Below are 27,028 nucleotides of genomic sequence, written 5' to 3' on the forward strand. Positions count from 1 at the left end.
ATAGCTCACTACAGAGGTGATGGGATTGCAAAGCTCTAATAGAGGTAATTTACTCCTTGCTTTTTGTACACCTTGAAAATCAAATGCCATTCCAGGAGAAAAAGAATGGCCTCAGATTTTGGAGAAGCCACATTTCAAACACTGGGTAAAAGATACATAATGGGGCCATATTTTTTTTCTTCTCTCTGTCACCAACTCCAGACTTGCATTCAAAATTTTGCAGGATTAGAAACTGCAGGAGCTTTGGGTGAAACAGTTAAGTTTCACATGCTGGGGGGGGGGCAGGGTTTAAGTTTGGATTTGAGACACAATCCTTCGATAGGACCAGAAAGGAACACCCCACCCCCCACCTTGTATAGCTGCCTGGGCTCCGACCTTCTACAGATTGACCATGTCATCAGTTTGTTTTCCCGTCTTTCCATTTTGCATGATAAGTAGCATCCCAGCAGGACTCATGTCACCCTTTCCCCTCTTGATTTCATAATTACCTTTGTTAAGAGCACGCATTTCACTTGTCCAGCTTGAAGGGCTTGCAGATGTGCAGATAGCAGATGGATGTCCTAACAATGCCATGCTAGGAAGACCTTCATCTGCTGCAGACCTACATCTCAAAGGACATCCAAGAACAGAGAAGCCCCCTTAGATCAAGTATGTCCATGAATCTTAAGTAGAATGGCTCCTGATGCTGCTCCTGCAACTGGATCTTCTTTGTGATCTGCTGAAAATGGGATAGACACTTCCTGTGGGACAGTGACTTATGAAGAGCACAGACAGACAAAGAATAATGAGATCTGCAGCTCAATGCATGGTATGTTTTGAGGGCTGTGGAGAGAAAGGGCACGGAGCCACTTGTGTGGTCAGCTATCAGTTGTGCCTCAGGCTCCCACCCCTCTGAGGATAGTGGAAGAGTAGCAACCATACTTCTTGTTTCTGACTTGAGGATTGCAGTGCATGCATCTTGGTTGTGATCATATACAGCAGAAGCATTCATTAATATTTCACCAGAAAATGCGAAGGTTAGAGTGCAGTGCCTGGCCTATTTGAAGTGGCACATTACTTGTATGCAAGGCACCTCTGTTGCATGTTGGAAATGCTATTCACTGGTGTGTGTGTATATGTTTAAGCGGGGGGGGGGGGGGGGGGGGAGAGAGGATGAAGTGGAGAATGTTAAAGTAATACATTTTACACAAGAAACAAGATTTGAAAAACAGGCCCAGAAGCTACTTATAACAGTATGCATCATGTTCCTACCCTGCTGGGATTCAGAAGGGCTGTGAAAACATGGTTATGTGCCCAAGCTTTTGATGAGTAAATGACAAAGTTGACATGGCCTGATTTAAGGATGAAGCATGAGGATCTCAGATGAATGGAATTAATTATATATACGTTTTTAAGGTTTTTATAATGTGTTTTAACAATGTTATTAATGGATCTGTTTATAATGTTTTGTTTTTATGATTGCATTTTGGGCATTAAATTTTGCCAATTTTTGTAAGCCGCCCTGAGTCCCCTCGGGTGAGAAGGGCGGGGTATAAATGTTGTAAATAATAAATAAATAAATAAATAATGCTCTTCCCTGTTCTGTGGACAGGCAGTTTTGTACTAGATTCTCTTCTAGTATGCCTATTTCCTAATTGATCTCCCTCCCTCCCTTTCCCTCCCTCTCCTGAATGATATGTCTATTAACATGGAGGGTTTTTTTTTCATCTCAAGTCGCTTCTGGTATGAGACAATTGGCCATCTGCAACGATGTTGCCCAGGGAATGCCTGGATGTTTGATGTTTTACCATCCTGTGGGTGGCTTCTCTCATGTCCCCACATAGGGAGCTAGAGCTGACCTACGGGAGATCACCTTGCTCCCTGAAGTTGAATTGCCAATCTTTCAGTCAGCAGCCCTGCCGGCACAAGAGTTCAACTCCTTGCGCCATCAGGGGCTCCAATCATTGAAGTGAATGTATTTTAACTCGCTTTATCTTGAACTGAAATACGGTATTTACACTGGGGCTGGTATAAAATTGTGCCAGTAGCAGGAGTGGAACCAAGAATGGATTCAGTCGAGTATTCAGGGTGAGTCTGCCCACAGTTCCTCAATGTTTAAGCTATTTTTGCTGTCAAAGCAACTTTGTTTTTAATCTATGCATTTTCAGCATAGAATTTTCTTCCATGTGAAATTTCAGCAAACTTAAATACAAAGTGTCTGCTGAAAGCCATATTTTCTGATCAGGCACTATTACAAAATTATACTTTGTTTTTGGCTAAGTGCCTAAGGGTCCTTCCAAACAGGCCCTATATCCCAGGATCTGATCCCAGGTTTTCTGTTTATCCCAGATTATTTGGCAGTGTGGACTCATATAATCCAGTTTAAAGCAGAAAACCAGGGATCAGACCCTGGGATATAGGGCCTGTCTGAAAGAGCCCTAAGCTGCTAATGTGTAACTCCCCAGATATTTTTAGTCAGTGTGCTAGCTAAGGATAATAAGAGTTTCAGCTGGAGTGCCACAAATGGCACACTTTGTTTTCACAACTATAATATGTTTTGTGATCAACTCAAACTCAGAAAGAAAGCACTGCAATGCAAATAGTTACATTATTGTATTTGTTTTCTTTTTCTTTCTAGTGTTCCAATAGAGACAATTCTTATTCTTTGTTTTTTTCCTTACAAACTTTTTATTAGAAAGCTCATTTCTAGTTTGACTGTCTACATAAGCATGCTTTTCAAGTTATTCACTTACTGTCCCATTTGTTTTCTTGATTCCAATTGAACAGATGTGTGATGTTTATCATAGAATGGGCAGAAAAATGTGGCTATTTGGTAAAAACTTCTAGAGGCTAGATTTGATCTGTTATTTCTTTTTAGTATTTGTCACCCAGACCACTGAGTCTTCCATTTTGCTGAGTGTTGATTCCTGAGATTGTTCCTGGAATGTTGTTTCCTGGGACTGTTACAGTTTTATAGTTCCATGTAATGCTTACTTTAGATTGTATTTATGAGTTAATGAAATGTTAATAGAATGGGATGTGGGATGGAAATTATATTGCTCTTCAGAAGTTGCTGGACTGTAAAATTCAGCAGATCATGCTAGGTTTGCTACTAGCAAACCATTCTCTCTGCTGCATGTCAACAATATTGAAGGACCATATGATTCCCATTTTTCTTACAGAACATTGGACAGCCTAGCGAAATCGATGGTTATCCATAAGGTTTGATTGTCTAAAGTATAACATTTAACTATTTTATAAGATACTAGCTTGGGGACCCGGCAGTGCCCGGGTCATTTGAGAATGGTATTATTTGTCTTTCAATGTTATGTATTCTGTTTGGAGTGGGTGAACTACAATTCCCAGAATCGTGGGTCAATCCTCCCCAAACCCAGCCAGTATGAAAAGTTGGCAATTTTGAGGCCTGTGTACCAAGTGTGGTCCAGATCTGTCATTGGCTGGTCATCGCCTGGGTGGAGTACTCTCTGGATGGGGGTGAATGACCACAACTCCCAGAGTCCTGGGATAATTGCCCCAAAACATCTGTCAGTATCCACAGCAGGCAATGTTCCGTCTCTGTGCCAAGTTTGGTCCAGATCCGTCATTGGCTGGGTTCAGTGGTCTTTGGATGCAGGTGAATTTCAACTCCCAAAATAAAGGCCCATTCCCAAAAACACCTGCAGTATGTTCAGTTGGTCATGAGGATTCTCTGTGCGAAGTGTGGTCCTGGTCCATTGTCGGTGTGGTTCACTGTTTCTCTGGATGCAGGTGAACTATAACTCCCTTTACCCCAAACTTGTACAATATGTTCTATTGGTTATGGGGGCTTTGTGTGCCAAGTTTGTTCCTGGTATATCATCGGTGGGGTTCAGAGTGCTCATTCATTGCAGGTGAACTATAAATCCCAGTAGTTACGACTTCCAAATGTCCAGGGTAATTGTCCTCCAAACCCCCCAGTATTGAAATTGGGCATATCAGGTATGCATGGCAAGTTTGGTCCAGACCCATCATTGTTTGGGTTCATAGTGTTCTGGGTGTAGGTGAACTATAACTCCTTTAAATTCCCCAATAGGAGTCACAGTGCTCTGACTTGGTGCGGGGTGAACTACAACTTCCATCATGTGGTGTCAATCCCCCAAACTCCTCCATTAAATGTAGTTGGAGCTCAGTGTTGCTCTGTTTGTTATGCAGAGAGATTTGAAAGGAAAGGGCAGTAGGCGGGGTCATGCAAACTCCACAGAAATGGAGAACCCTGGGATGCCTGCCTGTGGTGGAAGAAAAAGCAAAATCTAGGATGAAATGGTCCCCAAATGAAAGCATTCCTTGGGTGGTAGGCCGTAGTGCTTGGGGAGGACATTAGCAGGGTTTGGCCTACATGTTCATGGTGCTCGCTGTAACCGCAATGTCAGTGCAAAGGAGTGACTTGCTGATTTCTCTGGAGTGGGAAGTGTAGCCTGTTTGTGGAGGCCGGAGGCTGTCTGTGTGAGTGGACAGCTGTGCCACATACACACATATGGGTTTTCACTTTTATTATGGATTTAGATTTAGATTTTAAGGATAAATAGAAAAAACAACTCTTTGTATGCCAAAATGATAAAAGTTCTTGATACTATGCTATATGATGAGAGGCTCAAAGAGCTGGGTATGTTGAAGAGAAGGTTATGTGGTGAAATGATAGCCATTTCAAATACTTGAAAGGATGGCATATGAAAGGTGGAGCTGGCTTGTTTTCTGATGCTCCACAGACATGGAACACTGGATTCAAATTACAGAAAAAGAAAATTTCACCTAAACATTAGGAAGAACTTACTGATGGTAAGAGCTGTTTTACAGAGGAATACAGTACCTTCAGATACAGTGGAGTCTACTTCTTTAGAGGTTTTTAAACAGAGTTTGGATGTCCATCTATCAGGAGTGTTTGATTGCACATCCCTACATGACAGTGGTTGGACTGAATGGCCCCTCTGGTGTCCTCCAACTCTATGATTTTATGCTATCCTCAGGTTCTTACAAATAATATAGGATGTTGTAACTATCAATGTGTTTTATTTTCATACCTGTTGAGACATTCTGATGTCTTGTATTTATATTATTGACAAGTTCCCAAAGAAACTTGTCTTTTGTATTATTTCCATTTTGATGACCATTACATTATTTGGATAATCTTCCTCTCTATTTCTATAACACTTTCTTTGGGTTTATGTTGCACTTCTTAACATTTTGGAAAATATTTGATAATTCTTATTATTGTACTTTTCAGCTTTCATTTAGAGCTCTTATTTTATCATGGCATGTAATAAACCTTCCTATGCAACTTTTTTAATTCCCCAGACAGAAAAGTGATAGAAAACTGTCATGTAAGTTTCCAGTCATTTGTTAATCTGATTCTCCTCTCTCCCCTTTTTCTTGTTCCCATCATAAATAGACAGTTTTGTCGCATTAGTTAATTTGCAGTTAGTTAATTTTCTGCTGCTTAGAAAATATTTGAATTGGGTTAGTCTATATCAGGGATGGAAACTTGTAGCCCTCTTGATATTGTAGAATTCTCTCTATAGTTAGCAACAACCAGTATGGTGTTTGTTCAGGAATGATGAGAATGGCAATCCAACCTCAATTGATGCAGCAACAGCAGATAGTACTATGTATATACTCATATATACATGTAGAAATTTTAGTAAAAAATTGACCCTGAAAAACCTGGGTGCTTAACTATCAGTCAGTATATAGTGTACAGTAGTGTTGTGTATTTGTATGGAATTGCTGTTTGTTTTGTTTAGTTTCATTCGTTTTGTCTCTTTTTCGTATTTGTTCCCGTTTCTGAAAACGGGGCACCTGTACGAATAGAATTTTCACCTCGCTTATGAAAAAACTGAAAATTTTTGTGCCATTGATCAGAAAACTGAAAACTCAACTAAGGAGGGGAAAGGAAACGTAGTTTTCCCAAGGGCCAAGCCCCGTGCACCTCAAAATAGCTTACGGAGACTGGCCAGATGCGGTTAGTCTCCCTTCCGGGGCGACACGCAACTCCCACCTACCCACCCACAAGCCACTGGCCTGTAATACAGTGATGAAGGAAAGGGCTAGTTCTCAAGGGCCCTACCCACTTGAAAAATCTCAGCCCCTTCCTTAATATTATTTATTTTTTAATTATTATTAAATTATAAAAAATTTAAAATAAGGGGGGCAGCCAGGCAAAACCCCAAACCCAAAATCCCCAGTGCCCACTGTGTCCTCTCCAGCAAGGCAAGGAAGCAGCACTCAGGGGTTGGGGATTACAAAGGTACAAAGCCCAAAAATGTCTTTGCTTTCAAAAATATGCTAACTATAAAAAATAATAAGACTACCCTTACTGTAGCCCAAAGGAGAGGGAGGACCAAGGCAGAGTCAATACAGAAAGAGCCAGTGAGATAAACAGAGAAGGGAAGCCCAACAAGTTCTTTCCTTTTAAATTTATTTATTTTTAAACAAATAACCAATAGGAGGGAGGGAGGAAGGAAAAGGGGTTTTTTAAACTAAGAATAAATAAGACCCCCCCCCCCCCCACATGCTCCCCAGCCACTTGAAAAATCGCATCCCCTTCCCTTCAAAGAAAAAAAAAATTAAAATAAGGCAAGCAGCAGCCAGGCAAATCTCCAAATCCCAGTCCCCACCAGTGCCCTCACCAGCAAGGCAAACAGCTGGGCAAGGCAAAAAGGAAAAAGGAAAGGCAAGCCAAGTGGAGACACAGCAACAGCAAGCAACCCATTCCAGCCATCCCCAGCACCCAGCACCAGCAACAAAGGCTGCTTTAGGGGCACCCCCCCCCTTATAAACCCTCCCTGCCCTCCCTGAGTAGCCCACTTCATTGATTCCTTGTCCTCCAATTAGCCAAGGATCACCTCCTCCCCGCCTCCTTCTCTGACGCATGAGGAAGCGATTGCAGGCATGGAGGCCATGTGGCCAGAAAACGAAAGCAAACACGATGACCATGTGCCACCTCTTGTTTCGTACGAAAATGTCGTCAGTGTCGTATGGATGCACGGTTGACATGAAACGAATGCATAAAGGAAATATATACCGCATACGTCCCTAGTATACGCTAACTTTTACTTTTTAAAAAAGAAAGAATTTTTGAATACGTTGGCAAAAGGTCAGATCTCACTCTATTCGAGGATGACCTAAAATACACCCCCTCTACACTCTGCTGTGGCACCACTTTTGGACTCTTTGAATGACTGGGCAATAAAATAGTGGTAGTAGTAGTGGCCAGGGGTGACTGGCCTCTAGGTAATGCTGGCATTTCCTCCCCTGCAGAATAACCCATGATTTATCCACAGGTTATATCAAAATCCATAATTTTGTCCCCCAAACTGTAGTTCACTTGTACACAAGTATAGATGGTATTACTTCAGATATGGAAAGTGGGCAGGATTTTTTGTGATTCCCTCCTCAAACTAAATGGCAAGGTTTTGAGATATTTTGAGGTGTTTTTGCACCTTTGTTGTATAAGCAAGTTGCATGTCTCGTTGATAAAATCATTGCAAATATTCTATTTTATAGGAGTTGTGGCAGACCCTTGATCAATTTTGATTCTGAAGCATTCAGAATAAACTAATTTTAAATTGTGTGAGGAAAATGCGAAAGTATTCTAGCATTGAAATTTCCTGCCAAGCTATTCCAGTAACTCTCGATAAGAGTAGACATCCAAGACTGCTTTGAGGGCAGCCATATATACATAACAAAATCAAATTCTCTCTATGATTTAATGGCCAAAGGTAATATGTTTCATGATTGAATATAGATTTTGGATGATAAAATTTCTGGTTGTAGCGCATCCCAGGAAAACAGGACAGGGAATAGCTTATAAAAACATCTTCAGGAACTGGAAAAATATAAATGAAATGACCTAATTAGGGGGAAAGTGGATTCTTACCAAGGTTCTTAACTGATTGTGTGATAACTGAATCAGATCTGTGTGTCTGCAGTGATTTTTAACCCTACACTGCATTGAAGGTAATGGAAAAGAAAGTGAAAGATGCATGCAACTTGGTTGTCTGAGGTCAAACGTGACTGATGATCTCCTTAATCTTTTGTAGTTTTATAGAAACACAAAAAACCCTATATAAAAGTGATTGTCCTGTATGAATGTTGAAAGTTCTTTTTCTCTCAAACCAAAGTTTATAATAAAGTGTCGACCGAAGCAGTGGAGGCAAGCTATTGCTGAAAAAGTAACAGATGTGCAAAGTAGTTGGGGTTTTGTTTGCTAGTTTTTGTTTTCCGTCTCAAAATAAAATGTTGCATTGTGTTTCCTGGGTGGAGATTCTGTCTTGATTTTATATAAAAATGTAGAAAAGATATATCCTGGCTAGTGAAGTATGCATGTTCTTAAAATCCTGCACTGAATAATGTGCCTATGTTCTTGTGCCATCTTTGAGAGATAAGGAAAGAGTGTCTTGGCCCTTCAAATCTCTTTTAAAAAGTGAGGGAGGTATTGCAGTTGGCTTGTTGGTACAGAGGAAGGAGAGGATGATCTTACATTGTCAGACAATTGGTAAGACAACATTGACCGCTATCCTGTTGTGGAAAGTTGTTGCATGTAGGTCATGGATTGTTGTGGACCACATGGGAACTTTGAGTGACCCCCTCTCCTATCTCTTTCCACTGGTTGAAACAGGCTGTTTTATTTAGGCAGACCTTTTATTTATGATTTGGTTATACACTCATGCATAAGTCTAGAAATTATAATAATCAATCCAAAAATCATGGTTCAATGTGGCTACTGTACCATAACTTTTATACATAAAAAAGGAACTGTCCCCTTATCTGAGTAGAGTGGTAAAAGGCATGAGTTTAGTCTGTCCCAGGAGAATCTAAAAGAAACACTGACCTCTGTTCTCTGCTGTATCACTACTTCTGGCCTTTTTGAATGGCTGGACAGGGAAATGATGTCAGCCAGGTACGGCTAACCCCCAGAGGGAATATTGCTGCATTCCCATCTCCACAATTATCTGTGGATCATATCAAAATCCAAAATTTTGGTCCCTAAACCCATTCTTAACTGATACATGAGGTTGACATAGTAAAGGTAAAGGTTTTCCCTTGACATTAAGTCTAGTCATGTTTGACTCTGGGGGTTGGTGCTCATCTCCATTTCTAAGCTGAAGAGCTGGCATTGTCTGTGGCTGGCACAACTGCACTGAGCGCCATTATCTTCCTGCCGGAGTGGTAGCTATTGATCTACTCACATTTGCATGTTTTCAAACTGCTAGGTTGGCAGAAGCTGGGGCTAACAGCGGGAGCTCACCGTGCTCTCTGAATTTGAACCACTGACCTTATGGTCAACAAGTTCAGCAGCTCAGCACCATCAGGGGCTCTGAGGTTGACATACATGAGTATATATGGAATGTGACAGAGGGGGCTTTGCCTTTGTCTTTTTTTATTTTGTGTTAAATTTATTTTAACAACCAACGGTTGCTGCAGGTGTTTTGAATTTCAGCTTCTAGAAGCCCCAACTAGCTTGGCCAACAGTGAGGAATTTTGGAAGCTAAGTCCAAAACATCTAGTGGTTCAAAGTTTGGGAACCATAGTTTTTAAACTGTTTTAACTTTTTGTTTTGAATAGCGTTGTTTGCTTAATTTTTTAAAAAAACTTTAGTACAAATACTTTTTAGCTGTGCCTTGTATTAATTAGATATAACAAAACAACTGATCTTGTACAAGGATAAATTTATTATCTTTCAAAACAAATGCATAATAAAAATATAGTTGTTGCTCATCACTCTGAAAGGTGCATTGTTGTTTATGACTGCTTAATCAAGCCTGTAACTTTTTGTACCAACAATCTCTGAATCCTAAAAGCAATTTCTGAGTCTGGTACTTCATGGTGTATGATTGCAGCAAACAGCAATGCATTATATCTTCTATTTTATTTTAGTAAGACAGAATTGTCACATGGCATCACTCACTCAAAAAAGTTGAGGGGGGAATAATTACTGTCTGATCAACTACTGAACCATTATAGCTGAGCTTGGTAGTGTTGTTCATCCACATTCCTCCCCAGTTGTTGCCAAGAAGTCTGGCCAAGGGCCTGGCAGATGAGGCAGAATATCCCTAGGCTGTTACTCTGAAAACCCTTTTGGGAAAATCCTGCAATCTGTGATAGTATGTTTTTCATTGTTGCTAGCAATTTACTTGACTTTTAAAAACTGTTATTTTCAAGGCCATAACCTTCAAAGTGCCAGATGTGGAACCAGCCAGGAAGTATTTCAAGACATTTCATAGAAAGCCTTAGTTTAAAAGATACATTTTACTGTATTATACATGCAGTTCTTGAATTTGCAAGACTAGGGTTCTTGAAGTCTCTGATTCATAGGGTTGCTATAAGTTGAAGTTGAGTAGGTGGCAGGTAGCAACAAAAATGCATTAGAAATCACAGCACCCAAAACTGTGGAAACATATGCCGTAAGTTTTCATTTTCTAAACCAAATACTACTAAAGTTGTCTGCCTGCCTGTCTAAAATGATTTTAAACAGTTAAAATAATTGATGTTGAACATGTACAACAAGAAGTGTGTTATTGTAGTGGTAAGAGAATTTTGAATATCTATAAAGTTTCATTCTGTTGGTTTGGGATTGTACTTTTGGTATTTGACCTGTGAACAAAAGCAGGTCTTGTTCAGCTGATAGACAACATATTGTCAAGCTTCTAAATAATTATTTTATTAGAACACTCAGCGAACACAAATAATTGTGCTAATTCTCCAAACAATTGCATTTTAGAGAACTAAACTGTCTTCCAGAGGCTTTAAGGAAACAATGCTGGGTAATTAATGTGCCTTTCATCACTGTTAGTGCAGTGAACTTGGTGGTTGTCCTGACTACTGAGCATCAATATGTTCTGTGCCATTGTGGTGGTGGTGGTGGGGAGCTTGTATGTGTTTGTTTTTTCACTTCCCCCTGTATTTTACTCTGACCAATCCCACTTCAGAGATGTGAACAAGAACAGCATATGGCCTTTAGGAAGACCTTTCTGTTGAGAACTGCTGGCCAGGGGTGGCTGCTCTGAAAAGAAAAGGAGCATGCATGATCTTGATTTCCCTTTGATCAAGAAGCAAGAGAGCCTGTCTCAGCCCATTAATTTTGGATGACTACACAGTACAAAATAAAGGAAGGGTGCTATTAATATGGGGGGAGGGTGATATATACAGCAACATGATAATGTTTGTGTATGCAACAATGTGTCATTTTATACGCAGTCACAAATTGATGTCAAACCAAAGTTGAAATGTACATGTATTATAGAATTTGGAACCTACATGTGTCAGTTTGATTTTAGGGTTTTGGTTTGAAACCTGAATGTATAGGTTTCAAACCAAATGGTATACATATGTGTATACATATCTTGTTTCTGTTAAATTTCTGTGACAAATTAGCTGCTCCATTTTGCTTGTATATCCTTGCTTGTATATGTTTATACTGTGAAAGCCCTTTGTGTGCTTTTAAACACAGTGGGAACGTAGCGAGGGAAGGTTGGGCTTATTACCTAACAGCCCTCCTCTGTCTTCATATCTATGCAACCTTGTTAGAATGGGCTTGTATGATCTTGCAAGCTGTGCCTAAGGCCCATTGGTTACATCATGCAGTCTGTTTTGTCTGTACTACTAAATTCTGATGTGATGCCCGTTGTATCTATTTTGTATAAGTCTCCTCTACAGTTCATTGCAAAGTAAGCAGCCACTACCTTCATCTCCAGAACTGGTAGGAAAGGTTGAACTGGTACTGTCTCTGCAGGCCCTGGCGTCTTATCACACTAGAGCTGAAAGAGTAGGCAAAGGTATGCATCCCAGCTGAAATTCTATGGCTTCTTCCTACAGAATTCTGCAGCTTGTAGCTTAGTGACACTCAGGACCACTTTGGCTGAGCATTTTAACTACCCCTCCTCTAAACTACAAGCTCCAGAATTCTGCAGGAGGCAACCACAAGATTTCGGATGGGATGCATACTCTTTGCTACTCTTCCAACTCTGCTGCGATGTCAGTGGCACTGTGAATTTTTCTACACTAAGGGGTCCATCCCTGAGAAGGAAGTTCTGTACAACTAGAAGCAGAGTTCAAGTGAAGCACAACTGCAGAACAGTGTCTTTTACCTGCTTACTTCTAAGACAAGGGTAAATAATATTCTCTGATAATTCTGATTGGTAGCTTATGACGAAATGGCCCTGGGGTTTGAGGGGTAGGCCTCATTTGCATATAAATGTATACAAATATATGTAGTAGTATTCTGGTAGATTGGGTGGTCAGACTTTTTTTCTGTCCCTTATATTCCATACATGGATAGCTTTTTCCCTTTGGTGATAGTAGCACTATAGAAAAACTGATCTGTATATTATTATCATCATTTATATTTATCTCAACAATGTGATTCAAGGATGCTAACAGCATATTTCAAGTTATACAAGTTAAAACCACACAAACTATTCAATAAAAGTATAAATATAAACATTATTTTAAATACAATTTATACACTAAAACATTAACATTGATTAAAAGACTACATAATAACCTTTAAAGGAACACCACACAGCATTAAAAGGCAAATCCAATCAGTTTCTAAAAACCTGATGTCATAAAAAATAAATAGTAAGAATAGAGCCATGCTGGCCTCCCTAGGGAAGAAGTTTTAAAGTCTGGGAGCAGCCACCCAGAAGGCTGATAAATATGGGAGCCCTACATAAAAATCAAATTACAAGTAACTTAAAAGAAATATTGGCCCTTGCGTATGTAAGTCCTTAGTTTTAATTTCCATTGGTTTTATACTGAGTTAGCATGACTGGGCAGACTTTCTTCTTAAGACATGAGAAAGTAGTTGCTGGTTTGGATTGACAATACTGGGAAATAAGGATAATATTCTCACCTGGTATAATTTAGGGCTTTAAATCTGGAGCTCTGAATCACGGGACTCTAGTGATGGCAGTGTATATGTAGGGAGGATATTATATACAAATCTTTACATAAAATGTTCTGTACAGTATTCTTCCTGTTTACTCCCACAATAAAGTATGGCATAGTGTTCAGACATGATGTCCCTTAGCCTTCCCATTTCAAATTGTTTTGAAGACCGAATGGTGGCTTATAATAGAATCTGAGCTGTGCTCTGGGTTCAGTGTACTAGATGTTGCAGTTAAGAGATGGGTGTGTGTGTGTAAACCTTTCATGTAGGCCTCTAAATATAGGTCAGCTTAATAAAAATAGAAAAAAGAGGAAGGAACGGTTTCCTGGTTTTAATTTTGTACTGATCACTAGGGACATTGAAGAGAAGACTTCTCATTGGGGATGCCCAGTTCTAAGGCATTACAGGCCATGTAGTTACTTGCAGAAGTAAAACTGTACCAAACCTCTGGATTATACTTGCAGTTATGTGCTCTTGTTTTCATGATTAGTAATTACTACTACTACTACTAATAATAATAACTTTATTTTTGTATCCCACCACCATCTCCCCGAAGGGCCTTGGGACGGCTTACACACAATGCAAAAGTGCCTAAAAACAGAGCATAAAATAAAACACAATATAAAATGCAATTAAATAAATAGGCATATAAAACACAATTAAAATGGTGCTCATCTGCGGTAAGCTACTGTAAACATAGCCAGGCTGTAAATAATGGGCAGGGGAATCGGATAAGTGCAAAGATGCAGCCATGGGACAAGGGCATGGGATGTAGTGCAAGAGTACATAACAAATTGCACAGAACAACTAGGAACTAAGCGTTATCAAAAGCTTGTTTGAACATCCAGGTCTTCAGATCCTTACGAAAGGCGGACATTGTGGGGGCTTGCCTAATATCCATGGGAGAGTGTTCCAAAGCCGGGGAGCCACCACCTAGAAGGCCCTCTTCCTTGTCCCCACCTTTTGACAGTGGTGGGACTGAGAGGAGGGCCTTCCTGGCAATTCTTAAGAGTCCGCGCCGGTTCATGGTCACAAAGATAAGCGGGACCCGAACCATTTAGGACTTTGTAGGTAATAACCTGCACTTTAAATTAGGACTGGAAACTTATTGGCAACCAATGGAGCTGCTTTAGAAGGGGCTTTGTGTGCTTTCTATAGTTAGCTCCAGTTAGTAGCCTGGCTGCTGATCTCTGCACCAGTTACAGTTTCCAAGCCATCTTCAAAGGCAGCCCCACATAGAGTGCATTGCAGTAATCCAGTCTAGATGTAACTAAGGCATGGACCACCATGGCTGAATCAGGCTTTTCGAAGTACAGTCGCAGTTGGTGCACAAGGTTTAACTGCAAAGGCCCTCCTGCCACCGTTGACACCTGAGCTTCAAGCATCAGTGCCGAGTCCAAGAGGACCCCCAGACTGCTGACATGTAATCCCAGCAAGCACAGATAGCCACCCTATAATGTCCAAGAACTCAGCTATTTAGGTAACTGAGCTGTAATCACAAATGAAAATGGGACCAGTACCAAAATAAAATAAAATGTTAGGTTACCAAGGTGTTTCTGATATTATTTTCTGTAAATCTCTGTGGCTGGAAGCTACTACTTCCACAATATCTTAAAATGAACATTTATTATATAAATCATAGAGTAAGAAGAGACCTCGTGGGCCATCCAGTCCAACCCCCTGCAAGAAGCAGGAAAATCTCATTCAAAGCACCCCCGACAGGTGGCCATCCAGCCTCTGCTTAAAAGCCTCCAAAGAAGGAGCCTCCACCACTGTCCGGGGGAGAGAGTTCCACTGCCGAACAGCTCTCACAGTGAGGAAGTTCTTCCTGATGTTCAGGTGGAATCTCCTTTCCTGTAGTTTGAAGCCATTGTTCTGCGTTCTAGTCTGCAGGGCAGCAGCAAACAAGCTTGCTCCCTCCTCCCTATGACTTCCCCTCACATATTTGTACATGGCTATCATGTCCCCTCTCAGCCTTCTCTTTTGCAGGCTAAACATACCCAGTTCTTTAAGCCACTCCTCAAGGGCTTGTTCTCTAGACCTTTGATCATTTTAGTTGCCCTCCTCTGGACGCTTTCCAGCATGTCAACATCTCCCTTAAATTGCGGTGCCCAGAATTGGACACAGTATTCCGGGTGTGGCCTGACCAAGGCAGAATAGAGGGGTAGCATGACTTCCCTGGATCTAGATGCTATACCCCTATTTATGCAAGCCAAAATCCCATTGGCTTTTTTCACCGCCGCATCACATTGCTGGCTCATGTTTAACTTGTTGTCCACAAGGACTCCAAGGTCTTTTTCACACATACTGCTGTCGAGCCAGGCATCGTCCCCCATTCTGTATCTTTGCATTTCATTTTTTCTGCCTAAGTGAAGTATCTTGCATTTGTCCCTGTTGAACTTCATTTTGTTAGTTTTTGGCCCATCTCTCATTTAATTTAGACAAATCGATGGACCTAGATCACTAGGGTGACTTATATTCATGTTTCAGTGTCTATGTGGAGGCTATCTTATTTAGAGAGTAAATAACTTTGAGAGGTGGTATGAGTCCACAGATGTTTCTGGTTAATGTTTGAAATTATTGCATTCCTGGATATGGTATTTGGTTATTTTTAAAGACTGTACAAGACTACAGATTATTGTCAGTTTACAGGTGATCAAGCAGTGCTAGTTATCAGCAGTGTTAAAGAGCCCATTGTAGCACAGTATTAATGTGCTCTTCTAAGTCTTCAGTTTGTCCTTTTAAACTTGTGGCCAGCATACAGAAATTGAACTGGCTACTGGTTTTGTTGTTTTGGGGTCTATTTATGTATTAGAGACACTATTTGACAAAACTGCATCTCCTGATACATTGTTATGCACCCTGAATCGTGATTTATATGTTATTTGGAAAGTACTTTTCTTTGAAACTTAGTTTTACCAGTTTGTAAGCCCCTTTTTACTCATGCCTTAACTGTGGATTAACTATAAAATCTAGAATACCTTAATATGCTCTGTGTCTTTGTATCTATAAGATTTTTGGGAATAGCTAAGACATTATCAAATAGTGGTCCAACAGCCAACTCCAGACCCAGAGGGATAGCTGTTGGCCACCACACCGGCTCTAGCAAACATAAGTGCTGGTTTTTTAAAAAAAAATGTAAGGAAAAGAAGAAAATCTTTCTTTATGATCCATGTAACATTTGTGTTGCATATATTGTATTTCTATAACATGTGTTCATATTCATTTGCTTTGCCCTATCTTTCACATATGGTGTGTTTTTGTCGGAAAAATGTGTGTTCCTTAATCCCTTTTATCCTTGAGGGGCTGTGTGTTTTCTATCAATAGCTTTATTGCTAATCTAGCTAAGTTGCATCCTGTCACTTTTAGAATACAAGCAGTCCCCAAATTATGAACAAGACGGGTTATGTAGGTTTGTTTTTAAGCTGAATTTGTATGTAAGATGGAACAGATACATTTTTAAGTGTGACTCATATATAGATAGATAGATAGATAGATAGATAGATAGATAGATAGATAGACAGATATGGTTGGAGTTACACTATGTGTGTGTGTGTATGTATATGTGTGTGTGTATGTATGTATGTGTGTGTGTGTGTGTGTGTGTGTGTGTATATATATATATATATATATACACACACACACACACACACACACACACATATATATATACACATACACACACATACACATACACACACGCACGCTTTGGCTAGCATAGGTAAAAGGTAAAGGTTTCCCCTGACGTTAGGTCCAGTCATGTCCGACTCTGAGGGCTTATCTCCATTTCTAAGCCGAAGAACTGGCGTTGTCCGTAGACACCTCCAAGGTCATGTGGCCGGCATGACTGCATGGAGCACCGTTACCTTCCCGCCGGAGTGGTACCTATTGATCTACTCACATTTGCATGTTTTCGAACTGCTAGGTTGGCAGAAGCTGGATCTAACAGTGGGCGCTCATTCCGCTCCCCAGATTCGAACCTGAGACCTTTTGGTCTGCAAGTTCAGCAGCTCAGCGCTTTAATACACTGTGCCACCGGGGGCTCCTCTATGGATAGCATATGGAAGGGTTAACACCCCTGTGGTGTGGTGTTGTTTTGCTGCCTGTGCCCCTGTTCAGAAGATTTCGCCTCATATTCTCCTGAATATTGGGGGGGAAAAAGGCTTGTTGTGGAAACAAGAATTGGTAAGAAAGCTTCAGTGGAGACCTCTTTCTCCCGTGATAACTTTTCCAAGAGTGAATTTCCCTTCAGAGGCGTAGATTTCCTTCACTTCCTATTGTCTCAGCCCCATTCTTAACTATGAGTCATTTGTAAGTTAGATGTTTGTAACTTGGAGACTTTCTGCATACATCTGTCAGTTTGTTCTTGCTTTAAACAGTAGTCTTGAGGACAGTTTGGCCACCTCAAATGTAACCGTGACCTGTCTTAGAACAATTCTAGTAGTTTAGATATTTGGGATACAAAAGGTTGAAGGTATGTGCATGCCCATAATTAAGTGAGAATTCAGAATGTGCTGAGAATCCTAATTTTCATTTTAGACCAAAAAATATATAGTGTCCAGCTCTTTTGTGTGTTACATTCAGGAAGTCAAACAGTTGGCTGCTCAAGACTCCCAACTTTTGCTAGGTGGAGCTTCAGTACCCATTATAACAGCTTGATTCTCCCCTGAGTAGCAAAACCAGCATGGAAGATAACTATGGCAGATAAAAGGGATTATGCAAATTGAAAGTATACATAATTTATATAAGTAATGGAATCTATCTTTTCATGACTGTAGATTTTTCATTGCCTAAGCACAACATTTTAAATTTCTTCAGGACAGATTGCATATATCTCTGGCTCTGGTCAGTCTGTGTTTGGAAAGAAAAAAATGTTTAGATTCTCCTACAAATCTAATTCTTTTGAAATCATATATTGGTAATCTTGTATTAAGCATTGAAGAATTTAATGTGGATAAGCCTGCCTGAAATTATGTATTGACATATGGAGATATCTGGACATTAATTAAATTGCCAGAAAAATCATATTATTTACATATTTGCATTTTAAGTGTCATGAGAATACCTATAACTAGCAATTATGACTGAGCAAAGTACTAGAAGTTTGCCATACATACCTAACTAAATGCAGATTGTGCTCAGTGTAAAATAGTATGCATTTGTCTGGTCAGCTGAAGTTTTTCAAGGCAATGTGCCCTGTCCAAAGCATTGAGTCTGGTAAATTGATATTTAGTTAGAAATCACTAGTCCATGTTTCTTTTAATACCAGTTTTTATTTAAGGTTCAGGTTCTCAGAAAAAAAACATAGAAAATCATTCAGTTCTATATGCTTGTGTTTTTATATGTGTGTTCCAGAAAGAAACAGCTGTGACTTTAATGAGTGTATAATCAGGGAGTCACCCCTGCTCTGTTGGTAGAGTCCTCCTTTTCCAGCAGTAAAGCTGCTTGAGGGCTATAATAGAACATTCCATTTCCTGTTCCCTTGCTGACACAGAGGAGTGTTCCTACTGGCAGTGATCTAATCATAGTGCAGTAAGAATCATGGCAGTTTGATAAAACATGGTGGAGACAGCGGCTGAAATGGAAGCCTATGTTTTAGAAGACATTCTTGAGGTAGGGTTTGCATTTTTACATATTGCAGAGTCGAAGCTAGAACCAGTAAATAAGAAGTCCATGAGAAGGGAAGCTGTGAATTAAGGCGAGTCAGAGAGTCCTTGTTACGTGTGTGATGTGCCAAGACTGACTCGCAGTGCAGCTGGAACAGTCAAGAATTTAACGTTGTTCCAATTTGGTGTTTATAAATTGTGGATGTGAAATATGGAGCAGGGGGAAGCCGGGGGAGAGAGAGCAGCCTGGGATTTCACAGTGTGCTAGCCTGCTTATGACCTTTAGATTAACTCATTAGAAGGTGAGACTGCAAATCAGCAGGTAATCATGTTGGATTTTATTGCTTACACAGTAAATTCTTCACAAAAAGATCATGTTTTGTACTTCCAATTTAGAGGGAGCAGTATTGTTTAATGTTCTCATTGACATTGATTCAAATAAAAGACAACCGTAAGAGAAAAATTAATTGCAAAGTGACTTGAAGGCTTTGACACACAAGAATACATAGCCTCATCCTGTTTACCATTCACACATAAAAGAAATATACCAGCCTTGGCTAATAGGTTGTGGCCTATCATATGCACTGCTGTGTTTTTGTAGATTTGTAGGTTATTTGACAGCTGAGGAGAGGGAGGTCAGATCACATTTCTTAAAAGAAAAAGATGTATATAGCATGCAAGCTATTTGAATTCCTGGTTAACAATAATGCTGAGCTGGGACGAGAACACACAGTGGAAGAGATAAAGGCCTGCGCATTATAAAGTGCTGCATGATCAATGAACATTTTCTTGGAGCAAGGGGGGATAGCGAGAGAGTGTGCGTGCGTGTGGTGGTTGGGGATGACACTGCAGTAGCAGTTTATGCTTTTCTCTGATCTGGAGAATGAAAACTACTCCTGTAATTTGTGTTACTTAAATCCCTGCCTTTTGTTAGCCTTCTCTTGTACTGCATCTGAGAAACAGCCCACCCCATTTTCCAGTCATAAAATATGAACGGCTCAGCTCCCTTTTCAATTTAAGTGATATTTCTTCCAAGTTTACTTATGGGTGCATCTTAAATATGTTAGTGAATGGTCTTTAGCAGTACTTGCAGTGGAACATGAAAGTAAGAAATATTTTTATTATGCAGTTTATTCTTCAGATACTGAATCCACACTTTACAGTTGATTTTGCACACTCCTTACAAAAAGCTGGTAGACATGGTCATTAAATGCCTTTCATTGAGATAGCTTGAGGCAGCTACTTTATGAAACTTTTTCTTAGCCTACAAATAAAGAATATACATTAATAATCATTGTATATACAGATTTTATAATCAGATCCCCCCCATACATACATATGGGAGATCAGGGCACTTGTTTTAGGTAGAACACTATATTTTATGCAGTATAACCTATTTCTAAAGTTTAAATTTCACAGATTTTTAAAGCACAGGAATTCTGAAGTAGTTAACAATCTTGGTACAGTAAAATGACTTATATGAATTTTAGTATCAAAAAGTAAATTGAAATAATCAGCAAAAAGGCACAGGGCAACCTGGCAATCAATTAAGATAGTTTCCACAAGTCTCCCTCATTGTGGACTTAATATGAAATTCATTGGGTTACATTTGTACCAAGATCAGAAACTCCAATAAGCGCAGAACATGGAAGCCAGACTGGTTACACGAACTTCTAGGAGTGAGAATATTACACCCATACTAAAGTCAATCCACTGGTTGCCAGTGATTTTTCAAGCAAAGTACAAAGCATTGGTTTTGAGCTTTAAAGCCCTACATGGTTTGGGTCCAGTGTACCTACATGTTTGCTGTGTCTAATATAATCCATCCTGGACACTGAGGTCTTATTGAGGGGCATCTACTCCAGCCAGCTAGAACCCAGCTGGCAGCCGTCACCCAGAGAACCTTTTCATCTGCTGCCCTAAAACTGTGGAATGGCCTGCTGGAATGGAAGAGCTTTGACAGCTAAATCAGCTGTCATAATTCAAGACACAACTGAAGACCTATCTCTTATGGCAGACCTGCCCAGCTAACTTTAAACTGTGAATTTTAACCTGCATTTTGTTTGTTTTGGTGTTGATCTTTGTTGTGTGTATTGATATATGCATCTTAGTTGTGGTTTTAACCATTTTATACCCCACCTCGAGCCATAGGGAGAGGAAGGTAACAAATAAAATTTGTTGTTGTTGTTGTTGTTAAATTTAGGTACAAAATATCAGTGGCTATACCAAATGCCTTGTAGGGAAGGCACAGCTGACAAAACTATTAGGAGAAGAGTTGATTCGCTGTAATTCACTTAATATATTAGTAGTTAATGGAAAGCCAACATTTCTGACTAATCACTTTTTTCCTAAATGATGTTGCGTTGCTAGCTAGCCTTTGCAGCATCACATAGATTAAGTGTAATTATCAAAAGACACTTCTATTTATTGTGTTGCCCTGGAAATAATTTGAACACTTAGAGGTATACCCTAGATTCTGGAAGATGTTTGATCAGACAAAAAAGTGTAGAGTGTGGTAAAAGAGAAGAAGAATATTGCAGAAAAGTTGGGTGGACATTTTTCATATCTTTGCCTACAGAAAGTACAGAACAGATAATGATTCTTGAACTTATTCAATATAGAGAAGGAAACTGAAAGAGTCCTTGAAAAGGAATTAATGTGATTAAATACCGAATTTTTTGAAAATTGAAAATGTCAAATCACTGCATAATATCTACCTGAGATTTCAAAATGGAGACGTTTAAAAATCTTAGCCCAATCAAAATAAGGAATGTGTCCCTAAAATATCAGCCACATATAAGTGTGTCAAATAAGCATTAAAGACAGAATTTTGGAGAATATGATAATACAAAGAAAAAAGCAGAAGTTAAATTCTATGAATGCTTACTCAGAAGCAGGATTATTTAAGTTCACTCATACTGCCAGGTGCACATGTATTGCCCTGCAGATCAAGTCTAGTTTCTGTAAAGATAGACCCTGCTTCAGTAAATTTTGAGGTCCTTTGAAGAGCGTCAAAAAACATGAATATGAGTTGCTAAGTTGGACAGTAAAATTAGAAGTTTTTGCTAAATTCCTTCAACAGTAGCTCTTGAGTGAACTTAACAATTCAGAGACAAGAGAATGGGTATCTTTTGAATTAGTAGCTGATTAGATGTCAGTGAGTAGAAAGTGAGGATAAATGGGGATGTCCTACTTCTGCCATGAATAAGCAGGTTTTCTAGGAGTCTGGAGGTGAGACGAACAGTGAAGTAGAAAGTTTTGGAAATTATTCAGCATGGTGAAAACTTAAGCAATTTGTGAGGATATCAAAAATATGTCTCTGTACTGGATCCATAACAAAATATATTCTATATTTTGAGTAGTCAACCAGTCAGATTTGAGTGGCATACCTTATGCTAGGAACCTAAGACAAGACTGAGCAACCTTCTTGCTGAAGCTGATAGAAGTAGAAATGTCATCTAGAAATGTCTTTATAAATACTTTTCAGGACATTGATGGTAGGTGACTTATGGAGAGGTGGAATGCTTTCCTGAGCTTCTTGGTGGTTTTCAGTATCATAGGGCTTTCTGACCTAGTTGGGCTTGGAAGATTTTATGGTTTCAGTCCTGGAGGATAAATCTCAGAAGGTGGAATTTATAAGACAAACACTCTAGTTTGTTGCTACTGGACTATGTGGTTGATATTTTGTTTTGGGTTTTATTATTTACATTTATTCAATGTTTTGACTGCTTTGCATCTCAAGAGATATAAGTGGGATGATAATAAAAACAAAAATTTACATCAGTGTTTTCAGTCTGTTTCTCCAATGTGTGAGGGCTTTTATTATTGTGTGCCTTTAAGTCTTTTCTATTTTATGCTGATCCTAAGGCAACCATATCCCAGGGTTTTCTTGACAAAATTTGTTCAGAAGATGTTTGCCATCACCGTCCTCTGATGCAGAAGAGTGTGACTTGCCATGGCCAAGAGGGAATTTGAACTCTGGTCTCCAGACTTATGGTCCAAAGCTCAAACCAGTGCACTATACTGGCTCTCTATCTGTGTATGTACCTTCAGGTCACCTTGAAGTCAAGTCAGGGCTTTCTTAGGCAAGGAATATTGAAAGGCGGTTTGCTGGTTCCTTTCTGTTGCTGTACTAAGGTCAAAAACCTAACTCTTTGTGTGTGTGTGTGTGTGTGTAAAATTTGAAATTGGGTTCAAATTACCTGTGACCAACCAGGAAGATAATTATAAGATTGTTGGAGATCTGTACTGCTACATTTTGAATCCTGTTTATAGTTCAGAATGCTATTACAGAACTGGGTAAGGTGCAGAAACAGGCAGTCTTCAGTGTATGATAAGGCTACAACGCTTGAGGTTTTTTAGTTGAAGTTAAAGGACCATGAAACAACTTTATATATTTAGAATTTTTGGAGAAAAAGTATCTTATGTACTCTTGTGAAAGTTGCCCTCATGTATGGCCTGGGTAGGTTTTGGGGCCATAATGATAGATTTTGATATGACCCATGGATAATTCAAGGCTCATAATGTGGAGAGAAGGGAAATGCCGGTTGATCCTGGCTGCCACCACCATTTTCCAGGCGTGAAATCACATAGGTGAAAGTAGAAGGGCTCAGTGCTTCCATTAGGTTCATCTAGGACAGTGCTTCTCAATCTGTGGGTCCCCAGCTGTTTTGGCCTACAACTCACAGAAATCTCAGCCAGTTTACCAGCTGTTAGTATTTCTGGGAATTGAAGGCCAAAACATCTGGGGACTCACAGGTTGAGAACCACATGTCTAGGACAAATTAAGTTCTCAACTTTGCCTGTTCTCAGAGAAGGGGATTGCTCTTTTTTGACAAGGTGATCTGCCATATTTACATTTGTCAGAGATGATAAATACTGTAATGTGCTGTCTGCCAATCAGTTTCACTGAATTACAAGTTCTCTTATGAGAGGGGAAGACTACTTGCTTTATATACAGTACATACTAATGTAATAGTCTAGAAATTTTACTCAAAAGTGACCCAAAAAACTTGGGTCGACTTATCCACAGATCAATGTAATTATGTATTTAAAAATATCTGAACGACATCAGGTTCCCTGCACTTGTGGTACAGGCAAAATGTGTGTAAATATGCAAAAATGGGTTGTGGCTTGGTACTTTTCCTTTTATCCCTGCTTTCCAAAGAGCTTGCCAGACCTAAGTACATGGCTCTCGGGGGTTTTCCTGAGAGCTAGGGATTATGGGCAGAGTGCTCTGGAAGTCTGCTTATGCTTCAACTCCAAGAATCCATAAAGCAAGACATTGGATCTGGTTGGCTTTGCAAGCCTATAAGCCAGGTATTTCTCTTCTGTGTCACTGCTACAATGCTATGGAACGCCCTCCCAAATGATATCAGGCAGGCTCCCTCCCTTCTATCCTTCCGTAGGAAAGTTAAGACCTGGTTGTGGGACCAGGCTCTCGATTAATAACAGCAGCATCAATTATCACCATCTTAGAACTCAATGACAGACCAGTTATCAGATTTGAAATGTGCCAACTGTATATTTATATGCATACTAGCTGTGCCCGGCCACGCGTTGCTGTGGCGTTGTCTGGTGGTGTTGGTGAGAAATTGTTGAGGTAGTGGTGGTATTGAATGTCTGTTGTATGGTTGTCTTTATGTTTAGTATGCACACTGAAGTGGATTATATGGCAGTGTGGAGTCAAGATAATCCAGTTCAAAGCAGATAATATAAGATTCTAAATGGGTTATATAGCTGTTTGGAAAGGCCTTGAGTCTACACTGCCATATAATCCAGTTAAAATCTGATAATCTGTGGAAGAGGCCTAAGTGAGGCCTAACTGTGCCTGTCCCCTGGGCTGAGTAGGTTGCTAGGAGACCAAGTGGGTGGAGCTTAGCCTTCAAACTGGCAGCAATTGGATAAAAACTATTATTCCTCTCCCTGTAATTAGGACTTTATTTTTCTTTTCTTTTTGTTGTATCAACCTAGAGCCGTGAATGATGGGTTGTGTTGTCAAATTTCGAGGTTGGGGGGCCTGTAGTTTTGTTGTTTTGTCCGCTGCCCTGATGCCATCACTCTTTTATATATATAGATTTTAATCAATGTTTAATGTATTTGATTTTTAACTGATTGAATTGCCTGTAATAGTTTTATACTGTGTTTTATTGTAAGCCGCCCTGAGTCCCCTGTGGGTGAGAAGGGCAGGATATAAGTATTGTATAAATAAATAAATATTTCTTGTGGCACGGTATTTTGGTAATTAGTTACTTTTCACATAAGGAGCTGAACAGTGTTCTTTGTTTTACCTGTAACAACTGTAGCTATAATTTACTTCTCTGCAGAGCAATATAACAAGTTTCCTGCCTGTTACTCATTATTGGATGTATTGTGATTCATTCTTAGCAGTGGGAAGGGAAGGGTCACATGGATGAGTACCCATGTCACCCTTCTTTGTGGAGTGTTGTGCAACTAGCAAGAAACAGAGGACCCAGCAATAAGGGGGAAAAAGAGGGAGGATGAAACGCATTGCAAATATGAGAAGTACAGGCAGTCTCCGAGTTACAAACATCTGACTTACATACTACTCATAGTTTAGAACAAGAGTGAGACAACAGGAAGTAAGAGAAATCTACCCTTAGGAAGGGAATGCTCTCCTGAAAAAGTGTCTCCACTGAAGCTTTATCACCAATCCTTGTTTCTACAGCAAGCCAAATTTTTCAAATTCCAATTATCACAGAGACAGAAAGTGAAGTGAAATCATCTGAACAGGGGCACAAATAGCAAAACAAACACCACAGGTGTTGACCCTTCCTGTACTAGAAACTCAGGTTAGGATTAAAAATCCCAAAAAAAATTTCTCAAAACATTACTTTTGGTACTGTCACAAAGAAAAGGACAGAATCAATGGGAGAGAGGGGAGCTGCCTTGCCAGGCTGGCTGCTCCAAACAGTGGCACTTAGTGTGCACTTGGAGTGACGTGGCTGATGTGAATGACAACATTTAAAGGAGTGGGATGTATTTTTCTGCATGCCTAAGGCAGGCTCAGGCATGAGACTTAAGCAATTTGTTTAGGGCAGAAGGGGATTGAGTGGGTGCTGTTTCTTTGTGCCCATCCAAACCATCTGTGTGTAGTGCATGTGACAGCTTGAATAGTCTTTTATGCCCATATGAATGGTTGGGTAGCAGGCTACAAGTAGAGGCCATTCAGAATTATGAGGATCACAGGTGGAAAGAACCAGAGAACATTTTCATGTGGCCCAGTAGTCATATGTTTTTCAGCTATTTACTTTCTTGATTTTCAAACTAGATCTCTTGGATGATCAGAATAATGAACAATATCATTAGTTCTCTTTAAAAAGTAATATACAACACATTGGTCATTGCCACAGACAGTAAAATACTTCTATATTCACCAGTTCCCTGCTTCAGAGAACTGGGCTGTGGGCTTTCTTGAGTGGGTCAGCCTTAACAGTGGTAGGAAGTCCTCCTGAAAACATTATGCAGTGCCTTTTATACTTTACCAAAAAGTGTAATTTAAGGTCTGCTATGAGGGACTTCCCTTTCACATTGATGTATGATGATTTATGGATGTTTGGCTGGCATTTGAAATACATTAATGTAGGCTAGGAATACCAATATACCAGAACATTTAATAGGTCTACGATATATATATTTTTAGCATCATATCTTTTTTATTTGTGCTACATGATATTCTGAAAGAATAAAAAATGCAAAACTTTGGCGTTACAAAAGTTTATACATTATAAACCTGTTATTTTCTATCAATATATGTATTAATGGTGTAAGAATTTAATTTGTTAATCATGTGATTTCTTTAGTTTAGTCTGTAGGAATACTATTCCACAATTTTAGTGCTCATATATGGCTTGTGGCAGCTTATTATATCTTAACATCACAAAGTCATACAATATCTAAAGGTATGAATTGCTATTGCCACTTATAGTAAACCCACTGAACCAATTGTATTCTCTCAAGTGCTGAGCCATTGCGTTCCCATTAATCCTTGACAAGTTGGGAGTTTTGCTTCCAAATGGAAGTTGTAATTATGTATTTTACAATATAAACAAATGACAGTCTTTGTGATATTTTCTCAGTGTTCTGGGAAATCCTTTCTTCCTAAGGTTTATGGACAAAATATTTACCCTGACATTAATTGGGTAAGGATGAGTAATTCCTGAAATTTATTAGAACAGTCTGTATTTTACAATTTGCCAATTTGTAAGCTGCCCTGAGTCCCCCAGGGGAGAAGGGCAGGGTAGAAATACCGGAAATAAATAAATAAATAAATAAATAAATAAATAAATACAAGATAAAAGTGTGTTACGTTCTAAAGACAATATAACTAAAAAAGCAGTCTGCCCCATGTTAACCCTTTTTTTGGTGGGATACTAACACTTGGTAATTTTAATTTTTTCATGCTCTGTCTTTCATGTCTAGGAGAAACCTATAATAAACACCAAAGCTTGTTTAATGTTTATTTCACACAGCATTTGAAATCAAAAGCTAAACAATT

At 39.5% G+C, this 27,028-nt stretch overlaps 1 protein-coding gene across 6 annotated transcripts in view; it reads left to right on the top strand.

Annotated features, from left to right (window-relative positions):
• Positions 1 to 27,028, top strand: part of LOC100553063 (ankyrin repeat domain-containing protein 17) — a 114,772-nt gene that overhangs the window by 10,779 nt on the left and 76,965 nt on the right. The window contains exon 1 of one of the 6 annotated variants that reach the window (XM_062957515.1): positions 18,245 to 18,517. The exons of the other annotated variants lie outside the window; for them this stretch is intronic. Coding sequence (XP_062813585.1) covers positions 18,464 to 18,517 — 54 coding nt within the window. The 5' untranslated portion in view covers positions 18,245 to 18,463. Of the gene's footprint in view, positions 1 to 18,244; positions 18,518 to 27,028 lie in introns of those variants that run through there. 6 annotated transcript variants of the gene reach the window in all.

The sequence above is a fragment of the Anolis carolinensis genome, chromosome 6 (assembly GCF_035594765.1).
Source record: "Anolis carolinensis isolate JA03-04 chromosome 6, rAnoCar3.1.pri, whole genome shotgun sequence".
NCBI lineage: Eukaryota > Metazoa > Chordata > Lepidosauria > Squamata > Dactyloidae > Anolis > Anolis carolinensis.